The sequence below is a fragment of the Numida meleagris genome, chromosome 2 (assembly GCF_002078875.1).
Source record: "Numida meleagris isolate 19003 breed g44 Domestic line chromosome 2, NumMel1.0, whole genome shotgun sequence".
NCBI classification, from domain to species: Eukaryota; Metazoa; Chordata; class Aves; order Galliformes; family Numididae; genus Numida; species Numida meleagris.
This window is the reverse complement of record NC_034410.1, coordinates 79277238-79294644: the sequence shown is the minus strand read 5'-3', so window position 1 is coordinate 79294644 and position 17407 is coordinate 79277238. Positions and strand designations below refer to the sequence as shown.

At 40.5% G+C, this 17407-nt stretch overlaps 1 protein-coding gene across 8 annotated transcripts in view; it reads left to right on the top strand.

Annotated features, from left to right (window-relative positions):
• COBL (cordon-bleu WH2 repeat protein) overlaps positions 1–9342 on the top strand; it is a 153005-nt gene extending 143663 nt beyond the window's left edge. For all 8 annotated transcript variants that reach the window (XM_021385621.1, XM_021385620.1, XM_021385623.1 and 5 more), the window contains 3 exons: positions 54–173; positions 2274–2525; positions 8024–9342. In XM_021385621.1, coding sequence (XP_021241296.1) covers positions 54–173; positions 2274–2525; positions 8024–8041 — 390 coding nt within the window. In that variant the 3' untranslated portion in view covers positions 8042–9342. The remainder of the gene's footprint in view (positions 1–53; positions 174–2273; positions 2526–8023) is intronic.

Here is a 17407-nt window from a genome sequence, read left to right as displayed (position 1 = left end):
TCCAAAATATCTCTATGTAAATGTCTAATAACAATATTCTTTTCATATTCTAGGTTTCAGACAGTGCTCTAAATGGCAATCATAAGAAACCCTCATATAGTGAGCCAGAGAATGAACGCTCAGCCCTACTTGCAGCAATTAGAGGCCACAGTGGCACCTCCAAGCTGAAAAAAGTAAGAAATCAACATGATAAACAATCTTCTCAGTGCAGTGTGTTCCTATTGAGAGTTAAATAAACCCAGAGAACATGCAAACTATGAGTTGTGTTGGAAAGAGAAGAGTATAGGTGTTATGATGCAAGACCAGATCTGACTTAGACAGGTAGCATAGAGGGTCAGACCCACCCTCTGCTATAGAACTTAGCACTCCTTCAACTGGTGTGCTTTTAACTGAGAAAGAAGTGTGTAAAAATCCAAATGGATGACAGGGAGTGTACACAGAAAATATCAAATGTTCGTCGCTTTCACATTTTAGGTGTTGTTTTTTGTACGTTAGGGGAATGCATTCAAGTTAATAAATGTGCATTACCTTCTGAATACGTCCAGTTCCAGTTACCTGAAAACATTAGGACTTTTTCACGCATGCTGTTTATCTGTTAACTTGACCTGATATGTGCAAGTTGTATGCAAGTAATTGATGGAAAATTTCAAACACTTTCACTACAGCAGAATGTTTCCTTCCATCTGAAAGATTGACCTAATCATTAAAGCATCTCTCATCCCTAATAGCCAAAGCCTGCATTGTTCTAGCCTTAGATTTCACTCAGTTACTAATCCAGCCAAGGACACGTATTTGGCAAGGAGGTTCCCATTTCCCTCATGCAATGACTAAGACCATTAGCACGTATCCAGATAGCTGGCACTAGGTAGAAAGTCTCCCTTGTCTCTGTTTGGGAAGTATTCCCTCCCTCGGAGCAGTTCCGAATATCTTACTGCCCTTGCTTCAGTTAGGATGCAGCTTCCCTCAAAATTGGGAGCAGAACGTGCAGTGCTGCAGCCATCTTTGTACACACAACTGCAGTCTGCATTCATTAGGAATAAATGCAGATCTGTGTGAAAGAGGCTCTGACAGTGAAAGGGTGTTGTACTGCCACAGAGACTTTTTAGAATACTTTCCTCCCGCAGAGAAGATTTTGCCATCGTTTTAAAGGAAGTTGCCTAGAAACCATGGGCTTCTTTTTCACAGTGTCACCTGTGCTAGATGAAGTACCATGCTTGTATGTATACAGGGCAGGAATAGATGTGCTGTGATGAAAGGCCCGTCCCTTCCATGACATCTCAAATGTTCATGTCTTATCTGACATGACATTATTACCATATATTTACATATGTGTATGGACAGTGAAGGAATAGAACTTAAGAGCTCTCTGAGTTTGGATTATTTGATGAGAGATGATTTTTTTACTAGAGAAGAGCTGTGTCTCTATTTCTCTGAAACAGAATGTTAATGCATCTACTTGAAAACCTCCTGTTTGGCACATGGTACTGAATTTCCTAATAATTGCCAAATCCTTATAATTACTAATAATTTATCGTGATTATTACTAGTAATGTTGTTAATGGAAAAAATATTTGTTGAGGCAGTTGCTTAGTCTAAAAGATTACTTCCTCCCCTACATTATTTAAACTAGAACATGTTTCCAAGTTTGTGCAAGAATTTTAGGTTCAGAAATTCTACAGAAGGCCACTTGAAAGAGTAATCTATTCATTTTTTTCTCAGTGCTTTCACATAATTCGCTTGTACTACTTTTTTTTTTTCCAGTGTGACTTAAAACTTTAATATTATTTTTGTCAATGAAGCCAAGTCTGAAAGCTCAAATCCAGAAAAGCATTTCTGTCATTTGAGATTATTTCTATGCAGCCCAGAATGTGAAAAGTAACAAGATTCCTGGGTGGCTATAGCAGCCTTAATATATCTTCCTGATTCCAAAACCCCTTGTGGTTCTTTGCAAATGAATTCCAAGTCCAGCTCTCTGTCTGTTACCTTAAATGCCAATAAGAGTTACAGGATGCTGGAGCTTGTGGTAAATAAAGATTGAGTTTCGGAGTCAGAGTCAATGCCAAATCCTTGATGCTTGTAATCAGCCCAGCTGAGTGATGTGAGTGAGTAGTAACAGATGTTCAACTTCATGAGCAAACAAAAGCTCTACGTGTTTTATGTCATTCAAGCAAAGTGAAATTAGGGTACTGAAATTAAAGTGCATCAAATGTCAAGTAATTACAATTTAGTCATGCTTGGTATTAACCGTCTCCTTTCAACTGCATCATGAACAGATCTCCTCATTGGCCTCCGAAGAGCTCCAGAGTTTTAGGAATGCAGAACTGTCTTTACAGAAAGCAGAAGACCCTCAGAAAGAGCAGCTCTGTATTCCACCTGCCCCTGCCCAGCCACCACCACCGCCTCCCACCCAGCTGTCAACAGCAACTTTTAAATTCTCTGCCACCACTACAGGTGATCCTGGAGAGGCAAGGCGAGCCCTAATGGAGGCCATTCGCTCCGGTGCTGGAGCAGCAAAGTTAAAAAAGGTAAACACACTTTTATATTTCCTCGTGGATGAAATAACTCAGTCTTGCTCTGCCAAGGAAGCTGTTTATAAGTTGCTCTAATGATGCATTTCTTTCTGCCATCAGAAGAGGGGTGCATACAGTGATTTCTCTAACTGAACCAGAGACTGAGAGTTCAAACCTTTGAACAGGTGTTAAACCTCACTGTTAATGCTAAAACATGCTTGTGTATATACACAACCATATGAACCATATGAGCAGCGAATACTTTTTAAATAGCCTGAATATCACTTTAGAAAGTATTTCCATGCCCTTTTCTATTGTGAATCTGAGATAATACTACACGTCCTTCAGACTAGGCGGATTTAAGAAAGATCATCTCTGAGACCCTAAAGTAAATGTAGAGATAAATATTCTGTGCTAACTTCAGTAATGTGTTCTAGGCTTTGATTTCTATAGGAGCTGTAAATAAAACTGTGGGTTCCTTTTAATATCAGTCTGAACTTTATTAATTGGATGATATATGTATCAGTTCTGTGGTCTGTCGTGGGTTAGTCAGCTCCCAGATGGCTAAATGATCTGTTGCCCTGCTGTGATTTTTTGGCATAAGTTCACTTACCTCTTTTACCAAAATTTGTTCTTCCTAATCTTGAGTTATACTATATTTCTGGGTGAAGAGAAGTAGATCAATTGGCCTCAGTGGAGTTATCTCAGTACCATATTGCAGTATCAAAGAATGGACTTTGATCCACAGACTTTAGGGAATGCACAGAAACAGATGCCATTTTCCCAACACATGATTCGGCTAATGCCAACCAGAAGTATGTAAATATACTTTAACCTTGCTCATTTGTCCTCTTTAAATAATTCAGAAAATGTGATCAAATGTTATCAATAAAAACTCTATCTAAAGAAATCTTGTTTCTGATAAATCAGAAATTCCACAGAATCATACAAATGAAGTATATATTCATTTCACTTTCAGTGGAGTTTACATCAGCATGCAAACAGAAATCTGAATGTGCAGTTATTTTCCATGTGAAAAGATGTATCTATTCTATGCATGCTAGTAGAAGACTACAAATTATGAAGAACTACTACTCTAGATCAGGCCTTTGATTGTATACTTCACTAGCTTACAGGAAAAAAAATGGGAATTTGGACATTCAAGAATACATCATGCTGTTGTTTGATTTCTAGATCCTTCCAAATTCCTGGTTCATCCAACTGCGTTACCCTTGCGTAAGTCTCTCAGGGAACCCATACCGCTACTCATTTAAACAAGTCTTTATTATATCCTTGGGGATTTATTTTAAAACAGTTGGATGGCCTTTGCAGTCCATGAAAGTAATCTAGATATACTGATGTATTCTGCTAAATACTGTGCCTGTCTTTTTTCATTATCAAGACAGAGTAATTTTTTTATAGTTTTGACATTGAGGTGACAGAAGAATGCATCTCTTATTGTGTAGGTCTTTCATGAAAATAAAAGAGAGGAGCATTTTGTACAAGACAAAGTAAGTTTTTCTTATTACTGTGCTGTCCTTCATATATTGGATATGCAAGCTAAGTCTTGTATATGCTAAAGGCATCCTATCACGTTGACATCTGAAATTTCATGCCCTTGATCAATGATAAAAGTAAAATTCACATTTCTCAAAGAGCTTGTATCCAGTGCGTATTAATATCTCTCCTAGCTTGCTGTGTTAAGTGAGGGCTAAATTCCGGTCTTTTCCCTGCAGTAGGGCAATTTGTGAGAGCAAAAGTTGAATTGGTAGAAGCGTGTGTCTGCATATCGGGGTTTTCTTTTTTCCATCATAGCTGAAGAACATGTCTCCAAGGAGCACTGAGTTGCTGATAGAGAGTGGCTGGCAGGCAGTTTTGCACCAGGGCAGAGGCAAGCTTTTTTTCTGTATTTTGCCTTATGTGTCCATTATCTCTGATGCCATGATTTGGAGGTGTGAGCACAGAGCCATTTTTGGCTTTGCTTTCTAGATGGTTTCAGCAGCTAGACAGCAGATTTGATCATTCCATTCTGTAATTGTGTCTGTTTCTCCTTCATTGTCTTCTTGAAGTTTTATGGAACAAGGGCTTCTGATGGTGAAGTCATTCATTTAGCTAATATTGTGGGGAACTGAGAAGGATCTGCATTGCTTAGTTATGTATGACTCAGTTTGGCCTTATTTATGAGGGGTTATTTGCAGTGGAAGTAGATCAAACAGGGCTGTCAGGGGAACAAAACATAAAAAGCAACCAATTGCATAGATAAGGAGCATCCCAACAAAAATTTGAGCTCTATTAATATCTGTGAAAAGGCAACTCCTCCACTCCACCCTTGATTGCACAGCTGTTTGCTAATGTCATGAACTTTAAAGTTAAAAGATCCACTGTGCAGGAAGGGAGGAGAGAAATTGCTGCAGGCTGACCTCGCCATGCTCCAAGTCAGGGTCTGCGCCACACAGACTGTAATTGGGTCACCCAAAACAAACCAGACCAAAAATAGGTACTTGAGGAAAATGCCAAGTGTGGATAAGACGGTATGTGCATAGGTTCCCTGGCTGTTCCTTAATCCATTTCTTGGAGTACTTTGCCTGCTTTGGCTAATAAATCATACTTTGTTTTGGAGAAATGGCTTCTGATTTATTGCACGCTGTTGCTGTCCAGAGTCCCGGAGGAAAATTGTTGTGGGTGCCAAACCCAGTTGGGCCTCCTCAGGAAAATGGTTCATCCCAGTGCGGTGCAGTTCAGAGACATGCCAGAAAGGGAGTTAGATTTCATATCCTACCCAAAAGGAATTGAGTTGCAGATTGTGCCATTGGAAGGTGTCATGGTTTTATGATTTTTGGTTATCGGTATTCCACATCATATCATCATGTAGTGCACTGGGTGTTAAAGAGCTAATGTTCCAGTTCCACAGATTGTGGGTAGTTGTGGATACCTGGTTCTCAGCAGAGAAGAACTACATACCCCACAGGACTTTGCATTGTTCTATTTCCATTTTCCGTTCAGAGGGAGAGATAAAACTGTTCACATATCACGAGATGTTCTCTCTTTTCCCTTTCTGCTCATCCCAGATAGCCGTCTGCCTTCAGCATTAGAGTAAGGCCTTCAGTTTTTTGGACACACTCTCTCTCTCATTTTATTTGATTTATTAGCTTCAATTCCAATAATATTGTGTTATATTGTGTTATCTTGCATTCCGATATCTTTTTTAGTAAATTAGCTTTCCTCCTCAGATAATTGCCACTGTTTTGTTTTCAGGCCCATCTCTCTACCCTTTCCTCTTTTCCCTTTTTCCCTTTCCCAGGGCATGGGTCCGTGGATCCCCCTACCCCCTTAGTCACGGAACTGGGCCAAACCGGCCCTTAAACCATTGACAAAGGTGATGAACTTACCAAGCTGGAAAAGACTTAACAGTATGCAGAAAGTAACCTTTTTCTTCAATTTCCAAAATAGCCCAAATGTTACTTGCTTAGCACATCGAGAGTGCAGTAGCAAATCATGAACATGGCATGAAGCAAAGACAGCAACCAAGAGGGCTGACATGGTGCTTTTGGCTGTTAATTGACTTCAGAAGTAAAGGTGTCTCACTAGCAAGGAGCCTGCTTTCTAGCCATGCAGTCTGGCTCCTGTACAAAGGATAATCAGTTGATCTGGGAAATAAACAGCTGATCTGAGACCAAATTCTGGCTAATTCTATTAGTCAGGTCACAAAGCTGTACCATGTGAGTTTCTGTTGTTAAAAATGAACTAGTGTTTTCCTTTCTCATAGTTTCATACAATTAAGATCCTTATGATTAATTTTTACACTTTGTTTTTCTGTCTCAGAAAATGCTACATAATCTGGCTAGATTTCTGCAATTCTGTATAACATTATACGTATATTTTTGTCTGTGTAACCTGCCTTGGGATTTACTATGATTATCTCTGGAAAAAAACAACTACACATGCAAATAACGTGTTAGATGTCTAGCTGTAGGTATAGTTGCAGCACAAGCCCATGCAGGATGGAAAATTTTACCCAACAAAGAGAAGTTATGAAAGTTGCTCATGCTACATTATACCATCTACTCATATAGATGGTTGAGTATTTGGTAGAAATACTGCAGGAGAATGTGCCTTCACAAGGTGGGGAAGGCAAGTTGCCTATCTGAAAAACAGGCTTTGCTCATGGAAAAAATGATTTCTGTAGACCACCTTGTAATAGAACATGCAAGAGGTATTCTACAGACTTCACATTTTCCAATAACGGTTAGAACCACACACATTTTAAGCAATCTTATGTTAACAGTACAAATTTGGCTCTATCACAGTATCTACAAGCATTCATTCCATTGGCATTGGCATTTAGTCACATGAGCTCTTGATACGTGCAGTATATCACTCTGTTGGCAATCAAAGGAGCCAGGTAAGTTAATTACTGCACCCATTACAGTAGATCTGTGGCATATGCTGGGATAATTTGAAGTTGGTTGCCAACAAGTAATACATCGATCTGAATTACGGCACATTCAGTGTCTTCTAGGAAGCGTGGCCTAGTTCTATACCTCTGTGTCTGGCACTGAATTATTCTTCTCGTATAATAATAATCTGTGTCTGTGGGTGCAATGACAGAAATTACAGACTCAAAGTTGGTGCTGGCACTGCTATGCTGGAAATGGGGCGGGAGGCCCCACTAGAAGGTTGGCCAAGCTTGATATACAGGTAGTCAAATGAGCACAGAAAGTAATTCTTATTCCCATGCATAGTGAGAGACAGACATTTGCATGCTGCTACTTCATTTGAATTCAAAGATAAAATTTAATTTGAACTGTTCACCTTACTAATAATTTGTACGATGACCTATTTTTCTTCCCTAAGAATAAAGCTTCTGCCATGAATACTACAGCCAAAGTGGAAGATCGAAACTTTATCAAATACATTATTCCTGTTTAGCTTCTACGATCCCCTTAATGTATATCTCTCTGATAGAATCAAAGCTGAGTAACTTTGATTTTGGAAGAGTACACTCGCATAAAAATTAAGCAAATGCTTGGATGACCTGAGGACTAGGAAGAAAGATAAGCATTTGTTTAAGGATTTTCCTGCATCAAAGCCTATAAGAGTTTCTGTCATGCAATCAGGAAGCAAAGTACTCATCAGCTGATTTATATGACCAGTGTCAGCTATCCGATACTGAACAGCTTTTGACTGTCAGATATTGCACACTCACAGCCAGGTGTCTGTTCATCCACAAAATGAAGGAAGTTCACAGAAAAATATGTTGCCAACTTTCATGTAATAATGTTAGTGCAACGACAGTGTGTACATATATATGAGGTGTGGAGTTTCAAGGAAGGATATAACTTTCCTTAAGACCAACTGATAAAGCTAGAAAGAACAGATAAGGTTTATGTCTTAAGGAGCTGATGAAGAGAGTAAGTTTGAAAACAGCCCCACAGGAGAATGTTTGGTTAACAGTGTCAACAGTTGAAGGTTTAAAAATATCTTGAATGATCATGTGCTTTTCTTTGTTGTAGGTCCCTCTGCTTGTTTGAATCACGTATAAAGAACAAGTAATTGGAAAATCTAACCCTATAAGCACCTATAATCATCATTCAAGTTCTGAAGGGCAAAAAAACATCAAGACGTTTAGTTTATTCTTTTGTCTACACGCCAAAATAAGTTGTAGTTAATTTTCTTTGTGTTCCTGCATAATGGTTCTAAGGGAAAAATATGTTGCTCTGCTGTAAAGCTTCTGTGCCAAGGAATTGTGTTTTGCCTCTGAATATTTAAGGTTGCCAATAAACTATTCTTGTTGGCAGGTTAATAAGAATATAAACACTGTGCAGTCCTATGTTCATACTTAATTGTGTTTATGGGCAAAATGAAAAGACTTTGCTAGCTATCTGAAAAGTAATATTCATTTCAAGTTGTTAAGAATATATAACTGTTTCAAACCATTTACTTTGTATTTGATTTAGAAAGGGTTGTAGGCGATCAGGGGGGAAGAGGAGAACAAAGATCTGTAGAAAACAATCACAAGGAAAAGGTTGTGGTACATTATGAGGAACCTCAACTGTCATATGTGGAGTCATTGTTGGTTTTTTAAGATTAAGTGAACGTTACATCTTTGGTGGAGCTCTGAGAACGCAGTCAATCGAGAGTGAATGTGAGACTGTGTCTACTGAAGAGTTACTTATGGGGTATGACGTATCATATACTTGTATGTATAGATATACCGACCCTAGTAGCATTCTTGGCACTTTAAGAACTGAGACACCTTAAAGAATCCCTATTTGCAACAGACTGTGAGGGTTATAGAATAAGATTTCAGAGCACTCCATAGAGATCCAGGATTTAGAATTCATTCCCACGCTGCAAAAGGAAGTGAAGCTGGTTTGTATTAGAAACCAGGACTTTGTCTCTTGGTCAGGCTGTGGATAATTTTGCCCTTTGCTTCCAGAATGTATGGTTGTTGTATGTTGTCTCATGAGTATTTATAAGCAGCATCTTTCTCAAATGTTAACTACTTCGGTAGTTGCTGTTGTACATATTTTGGCAATATTTTGTTGAATTGAAATGATTAACTTATAAAGGAGAGATGAAAAATGCTTTTTCGTATTTCCTGTATTGTAATGAAACAGAGGAAGATGAAGTTTGTACATTTACACTTTTATAATCACAGACCAGAGTGTTGTTAGATTTTTTTTTTGAAGATGAAATTTAAAATGTATAGTTATATAATGTTGAAAGCAAGAGAATATTTAGCCATCTGCATTTAATATGACTGTATATTATATATTGTAAAATATTGATGTCTGTTAGTGCCACAAATAAAAATAAAATGAAAACCTTACATGGCTTGAAAGATTCTTTTTGCCAACTGCTTTCCATTTACAAAAAGAAATTGAAACTAGAGATGGTCTTAAGCAAACCGTTATGCTGTGTTCGATATCTCAACTCTAACAAAAGATGTCTCAAACCTGCAGAGGGAAAACTGATACTCTAGGAAAGCAGAAATAAACAACTAGAATCAAGATAGCAGTTTTATACATTTATGGTATTAATCCAGGACTGCTATAGCTCCATTTCATCATTAGGGAAGCTAATACATTCAGAATTAAAGTGCTCTTTCGTGCCCTAAGATAAATAAAATCACCTTTGTTGACTGGTTAGCCTTCTTTTACCTTGAAAGTCTTCTCAGTGTGCTTTAGATAAGAAATATTAATGTTAAAATTGTATTGCAGGAAAGGATGCAGTCGCTCCTAAACTTGAATACTGAACAGATTGTCCCAGCATTAGCTAAGGCAGCTTCCTTGGTGAGGTGCAGGAAGATAGAGTTTGCTGCAGTTCTTTTGTTGTTTTTAGTGATGTCTTTTGTTGTTCTTAGTGTTGTCTGAAGGCTCTGGGTCTGTAGCTCTTCCTTCTTAATGCCCCTTTCATTTAACAAATTGTATAGATATATACTTTTCAGTGTAAGGGATCCAAAACTGGATTTTGTGATAATAAGGTATTCCAATCTTTGAGATTCAAATGTTTCATCTGGCTTTATAGAACTAGAGTTTATAAAAGATTTCTTCCTGAATAAACTGCTGACTATCAAATTCTCATGGCTATACTGTAAGATTATGTATACTATAAGATTAAGAACAGCTGCAAAATGAGATCTCACCTTCACTGTGACAGCAACAACAACAAAAAAAGCCCTGCTGGCTCACTCACAGCTTAAGCTGAAAATGGAAAGAGAGTTCAGCTGTCTACAATAGGTAGCTGGACTAGGTGTGCATTCCCTTCTCTTGCAGATGTGCTATTAGCATTGTCATCCTAGGTGCTGCAGAATTCCTGGTAGCAACTTAATTTAAGCCCAGACAAATGGAAATTTTACTATAAACCCATTTTCAGTGAAGTCTAATTATAGGCACGACCCTTCCATACAATAACTTTCTGTTAAGGCTTGTAGCAGTCTTCATTTGGGAAGTAAGAGTACATCATTGTTAGCTGTTAATGCATTTCAGGCAAGTGCTTTTGAATCTGCTTATCCTGTCACCCACTCTTTTACCATGATTCAGGACTTCAGAACTGTGTTGCTACTAGATGCAGTGAATCTGGGAGATGAGCTCCATCACAAATTAACATTCAGTCCATGGAACCGTGCTGGAGTTTGTCCTAAGTTGAAAGAAAATCCCTGAAATGTGTCTGGTAAAGACATGGTTCCTCAACCAAGTATTTCGATCCATGTAGGTCACTCCAAAAGTAGTTCCTCCTATATATCTCCATGGAAACTACAACAAAGAGCAAAATAACACTATTAACTGATAGAGCAAATTCTCAGCTACAAAACACTACTTTTCAGCGTAGTCACCACCATTGGCTACACATTTTTGCCAGCAATGAACAAGAGCCTGCATGCTGTGCTCGTAAAAATCCACATGGTCATCTGGCACGTGGTTTGTCTTTCACGTTGCTATTGCCACTGCTGAAACGCACCACCTCCCGCCTCACTGTGCTCACATCCAGTGTCTGGTCTCCATCAACGTTAAGCAAGTGTAAATGAATGTCAGTGGGTGCCATTTTTTCTGTATGGAGGAATTCGTTGACACACCTTTACTTCATCTGCACTTCCATGTCAGACGCCATTTTGTCAGACTGCCCCTCTGCTGCCATCTATCACATGGCAACAAAATGTAATGGAATACTGGCAGGAAGGTTCAGCCTCTACTGCCATACCACCAACATCTGTTTCTGATGTCATGGGCTAACATCATAAAATAGGAGGCATTACTTTTGGAGCAGCCCTTGCATATTTTTGCTCCTGTTGGTTCTCACTGTTTGCTAGTGTAGATACAGCCTATGTGTAGAGGTCTACGTGCCACCTAGGTTAGTCCTTGACGTGTCCTTTCACGGCACGTGTAGGCGGAAAACCTGCAGGCAGGTTTTCTTGAAGGACTGAAATAAGGGCAGTGAGCTCCCTTTTCCTGCAGTGTCTTGGCCTACATTCCCTTACCTCAGCTCAACCATAAAAAAGAGTCTGATATACTCCTGCTTCTTCTGGTCCTTTATATTGCCCTTTTATGTGGGTAAGATATATTTAAATGAGGTGAAAAATAGTATCACCAGCGAAATAGAATGGAGAATTTGGAGTTGGTATCTTCATTCCTTGTATAGGGATAAATCAATGTTCAGGGCTTAGAGAATCTATTCTCGTGTCTCATACAAAATTTGTAGCCACCTTTATCTTCTTTTTTACATGTTTTTATTAACTTTTTATTTTTTTGGCTGAACTCAGAATATCACTCAACCATAAAGAAAGCATTAAAAAGCTCTAATTAAATATTTAGTTTTAAATAATATTGGCTGTCTGCATGAGCTATTTGACTTAGGGGACTTCATTATAGATTCCTTCTTCTTGAACAGACAGCCTGCTAATGCTGGTCATGCGAAGTACCGCACGAAAAGGCCATTTGACGTGGACATCCGTCTACAGTTTTGAACGTGGCAGGTTTTAACTTCCCCGGTCAGACAAGTGATTTGCACAATTTATGCGATATTTACTGCAGCGAAAAAAATTGGCACTTCATCAGTGTGTAGGAAGATGGAAGAGAATGAGATGCAATTATGAAACAATGGAAAACGCCACCCAGAGATAGTTTGTGATGTGTTTCCTCTTATCTCTCCAGAAGAGAATCAGTTCTGTTGTTTAGTGTTGCTTAGCAGTTAATGTGTGTTTTAATTTGAATGCAGAAATGTGCACAAATCTCCATTTGAGTCAAAGTTTGTCTGAATGAAATGTTCATAATTTGGTTCTTCATTGGTGCAATATGAAAAATAGTTGTCTTTGGCAACAGTAAATGAGCATTTTAAAATACTTAGGATATGTATTTGTGTACTATTTCTCTAACTCATCTCTGTTCCTCCACTGAGTAATATACGTGCTATGTGTACCAACGTCCTTTGCCTCTGAGATGCGTATTAAGATTTATGAGAATATTCCTATTCTTACTCCATTTGTTGCTGTTGAGCACGCACGATAAAATATGCAATGCTGCATCCTACAGCTGTAGTTCTCACCATGGCTGCATTTCCCCTCTTGCAGGAAATGATGCAGTGTTCCATGGCAGTGTTCCTTTCTGAAAGACAAAATGAAAAAAGAAATTCCTGGGTTTTCAGGAGCACTCACCTGGATTTGGTAGAGCATTGTTCAGTCTGCATTTCCCTTTTGCCGAATAGGGCGTGGGGTTTGATTTGTTGCTGATGTCCTCATTTGGCTGGAGGAAGTTTCCGCATCATTCTGTTCGTGGGGTTGTTCAACAAAGCATGCTAAGATGGATGAACCTTTCTAAGAGCAAAAAGGTGTTTTGTTTTGGTTTGGTTTTTTGTTATTGCTACTAGAAATGTGTAAGTATTTCTTAAACCAGTATAATTTGGTTTAAGCACTAACAGACGGTGTGATGCTGCACCGGATGTAAAAGTCACTCTCTCCTGTTTTTGCCCAGCAATTAAAGGGGTTTGTGCTTTTATTTAAGCTCCATTCATGACAGGAGCCTTTTTATCCTGTGAAACAAGAACTTTCAGAAAGGCAGCAACCACGTTCTGATGCAGTCACAGCAGCTCCACACAGTCATTGCTGGAAGCGATGTCAAACCCAGCTCCAGATAATTTCTTTTGCCTTTTTTTTTGTCTTTATTGTCTATATGCTTATAAAAACATGCACATGCCATGTCTCTTTTCTGAGGTCTTTATTGTGTTTGAGGTCCTAAAAGGTTTTCCCCTGAACAAAGCATAACGTTGTTGCAGTTATATATCAGACTGAAAGAGGACATTATTCCTGCACAAACACGCTGTCCACTTTGCAATTCAGGAATTGAAAAAAGGAAACCGTGCTGAAAGAACAAGCCTGTGGAACATCATTGTCTTCTATATTGTAACCTGTGTTTACTGCTGTACGAACAAAGCAAACAGTGCAAAGATGCCTGGCTTTCCTTTGTCTGATTTCATGCATTCAACAGAGGAGTTTCTGTCAGATGTGCTTGGATCTGTTCCTTGCAGTGCGTGGCACAGGGAAAGGGGGACACAACTGCAGGACCCAGGTCCCAGGAGCCAGCAGTCTGCATGGTTTCCTCTTATTCTTAAACCTGACATAAGGGTACAGGGAGATAAAAATGGACATGTCCTGCGCCCAGACAAAATCTAGGAGTGAGGCACATGTAAGCCAACAAGCTGCAGCCTTCCACCAACACATCGCAGTGCAAACAACATGCAGAAGGGTGCCTGGTCAAGCAGTCACAGAATCGCAGAACCACAGACTGGTTTGGGTGGAATGGATCATAAGGAACCATGCCAGGGGCAGGGTTGCCACTCACCCACTCAGGTTGCCCAGGGCCCCATCCAACCTGGCACTGAACGCCTCCAGGGATGGGGCACCCATAGCTCCTCTGAGCAGCCTGTGCCAGGGCCTCACTGCCCTCTGAGTAAAGAATTGCCTCCAAACATCTAACCTAAATCTCCACTCTTTTAGTTTAAAACCATTCCCCCTTGTCCTGTCCCCATGAAAGGTCCTCCAAAACTACTGTGCTTGGTGCTCACACAGGATGTTGGCAGTCACCATGGAGATCCTGTGACTGCAGATACCTCTGCAAATACAACTGCTCGAGACAGGGCTCAGCTGTGCCTACTGTAGATCCTTTGCTGATGAAATTCAGCCTTCTCCACAGCTCCAGTCCCTCCACCAGCCCCAGCTCTGCACACCGCCTGTGTTTTCCCTGACCAGCAGATGCTGAGCACAGGGCAGTAGCTCAGCTGCCCGTACGGTGCCTATTTCCTTGCTCATTAGCCTCACTGTTAACGTTTCAAACTTTTTAGCTTATGGAAGGAACTGTCAAAAGCAATTTGCAGATAGCCAGTGCTACAGAAGTGCAAAGAGTTATATTTTTATGTGTTGATGAATAATTTAGCAACAATTCTGCGTTATGTAAAATTACTGCTTTACTGCTGCTGGGGCTGGTGTTGGTACAAAGTGTTCTTCTAAGCCCAGTTACACAAGTTAAAGCTTGCTAGTTTTATCCTATGTGTCTGCCTTGAGATAGAATTTTTCCACATTCAAGCTGGGAATTAGGTCTTTCATTCCAGGAAAGGGTCGTTCCCTTCTCGTTCTCATTTATAGTCCTGATCATTGCAGCTCTTTTCCAAACAGTCAGTTTACACAGGAGAGCTTATATCAGTTAGTGCAGGTTTTCTCCACCAAGAAGGATGAGGTGTAATTTTTTTCCATAGAAACACCATGGAAATCATCTGTCTTCATAGACCTTTGCTTTATGTGAAGGAGCAAACTAAGATACCATGCAGAGCAGCCACAGGTTTCATTCCCCTCTCCTGTGGATCAGTCCCATGCACATATTTTGGTAGAGAGCACTGAATGTGGACAGATTTTAGTATATCTTGTTTTAGTCTCAGGTTGAAAATTGTTCCCCTGAGATTCTCTTGTATGCTCAGAGAGGGATTGAAAGATGGGGGAATGACAACAAACAGTGCTGTTATTCCCACCCACGAGCCCACTTGTACGGAGAAAGTGAGATTGAAATGCTATTGTATTTGAGTACCAGAACGTGTCCAGAAGTGGAGAAACTCATGGGTTTTCCTAGGACTCTGCATCTCAGGTGCTGTTTCTGCTGTGTGCTACAAGTGTTGCCAAGAGATGCTAAGCTGAAAATGCAAATAAGTTCAGGGCTGAGGGATCAAAGAGCAATTAAATTAAAAACTGCTGACAGGTCAATCTTAATAGTCATTTCCATGCTGAAATAAGTCAATAAATCTTAGCTTGCAATAAATCTTACCACATAAAGGTGGGCTTGCATAACAGGAAAATGTAGTAAAATATAGCAATATATTTTATGCAAATACTTTTTAAAAGTAATGAGTAGCATGTTTTATTCATATTGTCCTGGCATCAAAGCGGTCAAGAAGACATTGGACTTCTGGAATGGGTTAATCTTCTGCAGCAGCAGTATGCTGAGCTGGCAGAATGGCTTCTATTTATATTACTCTTTGCTTATATTTGTAAATACAACCCTTAATTGAGCTCCTGAGCCCAGTTGTGTTTGGTGCTGTGCAAACACAAGTGACTGTCCTTGCCCCGAAGACCTTTACAAACCAGAAGAGTCGGGAAGAGGGTCAGAGGGGAGCAGAGCACTCGAGTGCCTTGCCTGAGGTGGCAGAGGACAGCTAGGACTTGGGATGAGACTTAGGATGCATGTGTCATAGCTCAGCCGTGTTTCCCAGTCATGCAGCTTCCTGGCCTATACACTGTGTGCAGCAGCCGTGGATCAAATAAGAAACAAAAGTGGTATAGTTCTGGTGACAGGGATGCAGGGAAAGCAGTCATTCAGCTGGTCTTCACAGAGTCATAGTGACTTGGGTTGGAAAGAACCTCAAAGATCATCCAGCCCCAACCCCCTGCCATGGCAGAGCTGCCACTCACCAGTTCAGGCTGCGCGGGGCCCCATCCAGCCTGGCCTTGAGTGCCTCCAGGGATGGGGCATCCTTAATGTGCTCTTGTGTTTTTATTTATTCTCCCTATTGCATGAGGTTTGAGATGAACCTGCTCTTGGATACTTGTATCTAAACTAGACAAGTCTCCAGCAAACACATAGTAGAAAAAGAAGCTGGAGTTCTGCTGCTCAGTCTGAAACAGGTTTCCTGCACAGCAGAAGTTCCCCAGTCCCTGAATAGCATCTGTGCCTGTTACAGCTTCCAGCCCACCTGCGGCTATTCTCCTGTTATCCTGGGAATCCTGCTTCTAACACAAGTCAGAACTCAGCAAAGTAATTGCACAAGCAAGAAAAGGGTCTACACTCTCTTTTCTACCCCTTTTTTTCTCTTTTTGCAATGACTCTGCAAAGCTCTTCTTGAGCTTGTGTGGTCTCCAATGCATTGCAGTCCTTCATCTTCTGAGTGCTTCTCCTTGTGCCGTGAGACCACATGGAGCCCAGCCTAGGTTAATGACATGCTGCATGTCCCCAAAAGTGGGCACAAAGGGTGAGAGTTTTTGTGTTTCTCAGGATGCCGCTGTCACACGGCATCACTGAAGGTGCAACGTGAAGGAGATTTCAAAAGTAATTTAAGCCAGGTCACTTTCTGTTCCTTTTCTTTTTAACCAAGAGAAAGTTTTCCACCATTACCAAAATGGGAAAACTGGGTACATCCCTGATAAGCGCAGGACAGTTAATTGTCACCAATAATCAAAGGTGGGATTAGAAAAAAGTTTTAAGAGGAGATTTCTCCCAGGTAGCATTGCTCCCCACCACAAACCATTCCACTGAAGCAACAAATGGAATGCGTGAAGAAACCCATCCCAAATCTGCCTGACCTGAGCCGAGGTGCAGATTTCTAAGTGTGTGAGGCAGCATCATCGGCGACAAAGATGATGGGTCAGAGCCATGAAGTCGGAAGGCTCCTCTGCAGGGTGATGAGGGTTGTGTTTTTGTTTGTAAGGGATGGCCGCTACCCTGTGTCTCGGTCTCCGCCTGATCTCAGAGACTCCGCAGCCTCTCCATGGGATCTCTTTTCCTCTCCCACCTCAACCTTCAGCAGCACAGGAAAACCCACATGAAGTGGCTGCAGATCCAGGAGGTGGTCTGTGGCACAGGGCTTCCATCAGAGTGAAGTGTCCCTGCTGATCTGCCCCACATTTGCCAGTACACACCAGAAGGTTGTGCAGCACAGGGCTCTGATATTTCCAGCCTGTTCACTTATCAAGGTGGGTTTTTATACTGCTGAGGAGAAAAATTGAGCTTGTCTTTAAAATTTATCCTCATAGGTTTTGTGTTGGTACAGCTATTTCCATGTAGGGGTGTCATGTTTTTCACTGAAATAAATGGGCCCAAATGACCTCTGGTTGGGGACACTTGCACTGGCACAAAGGGACC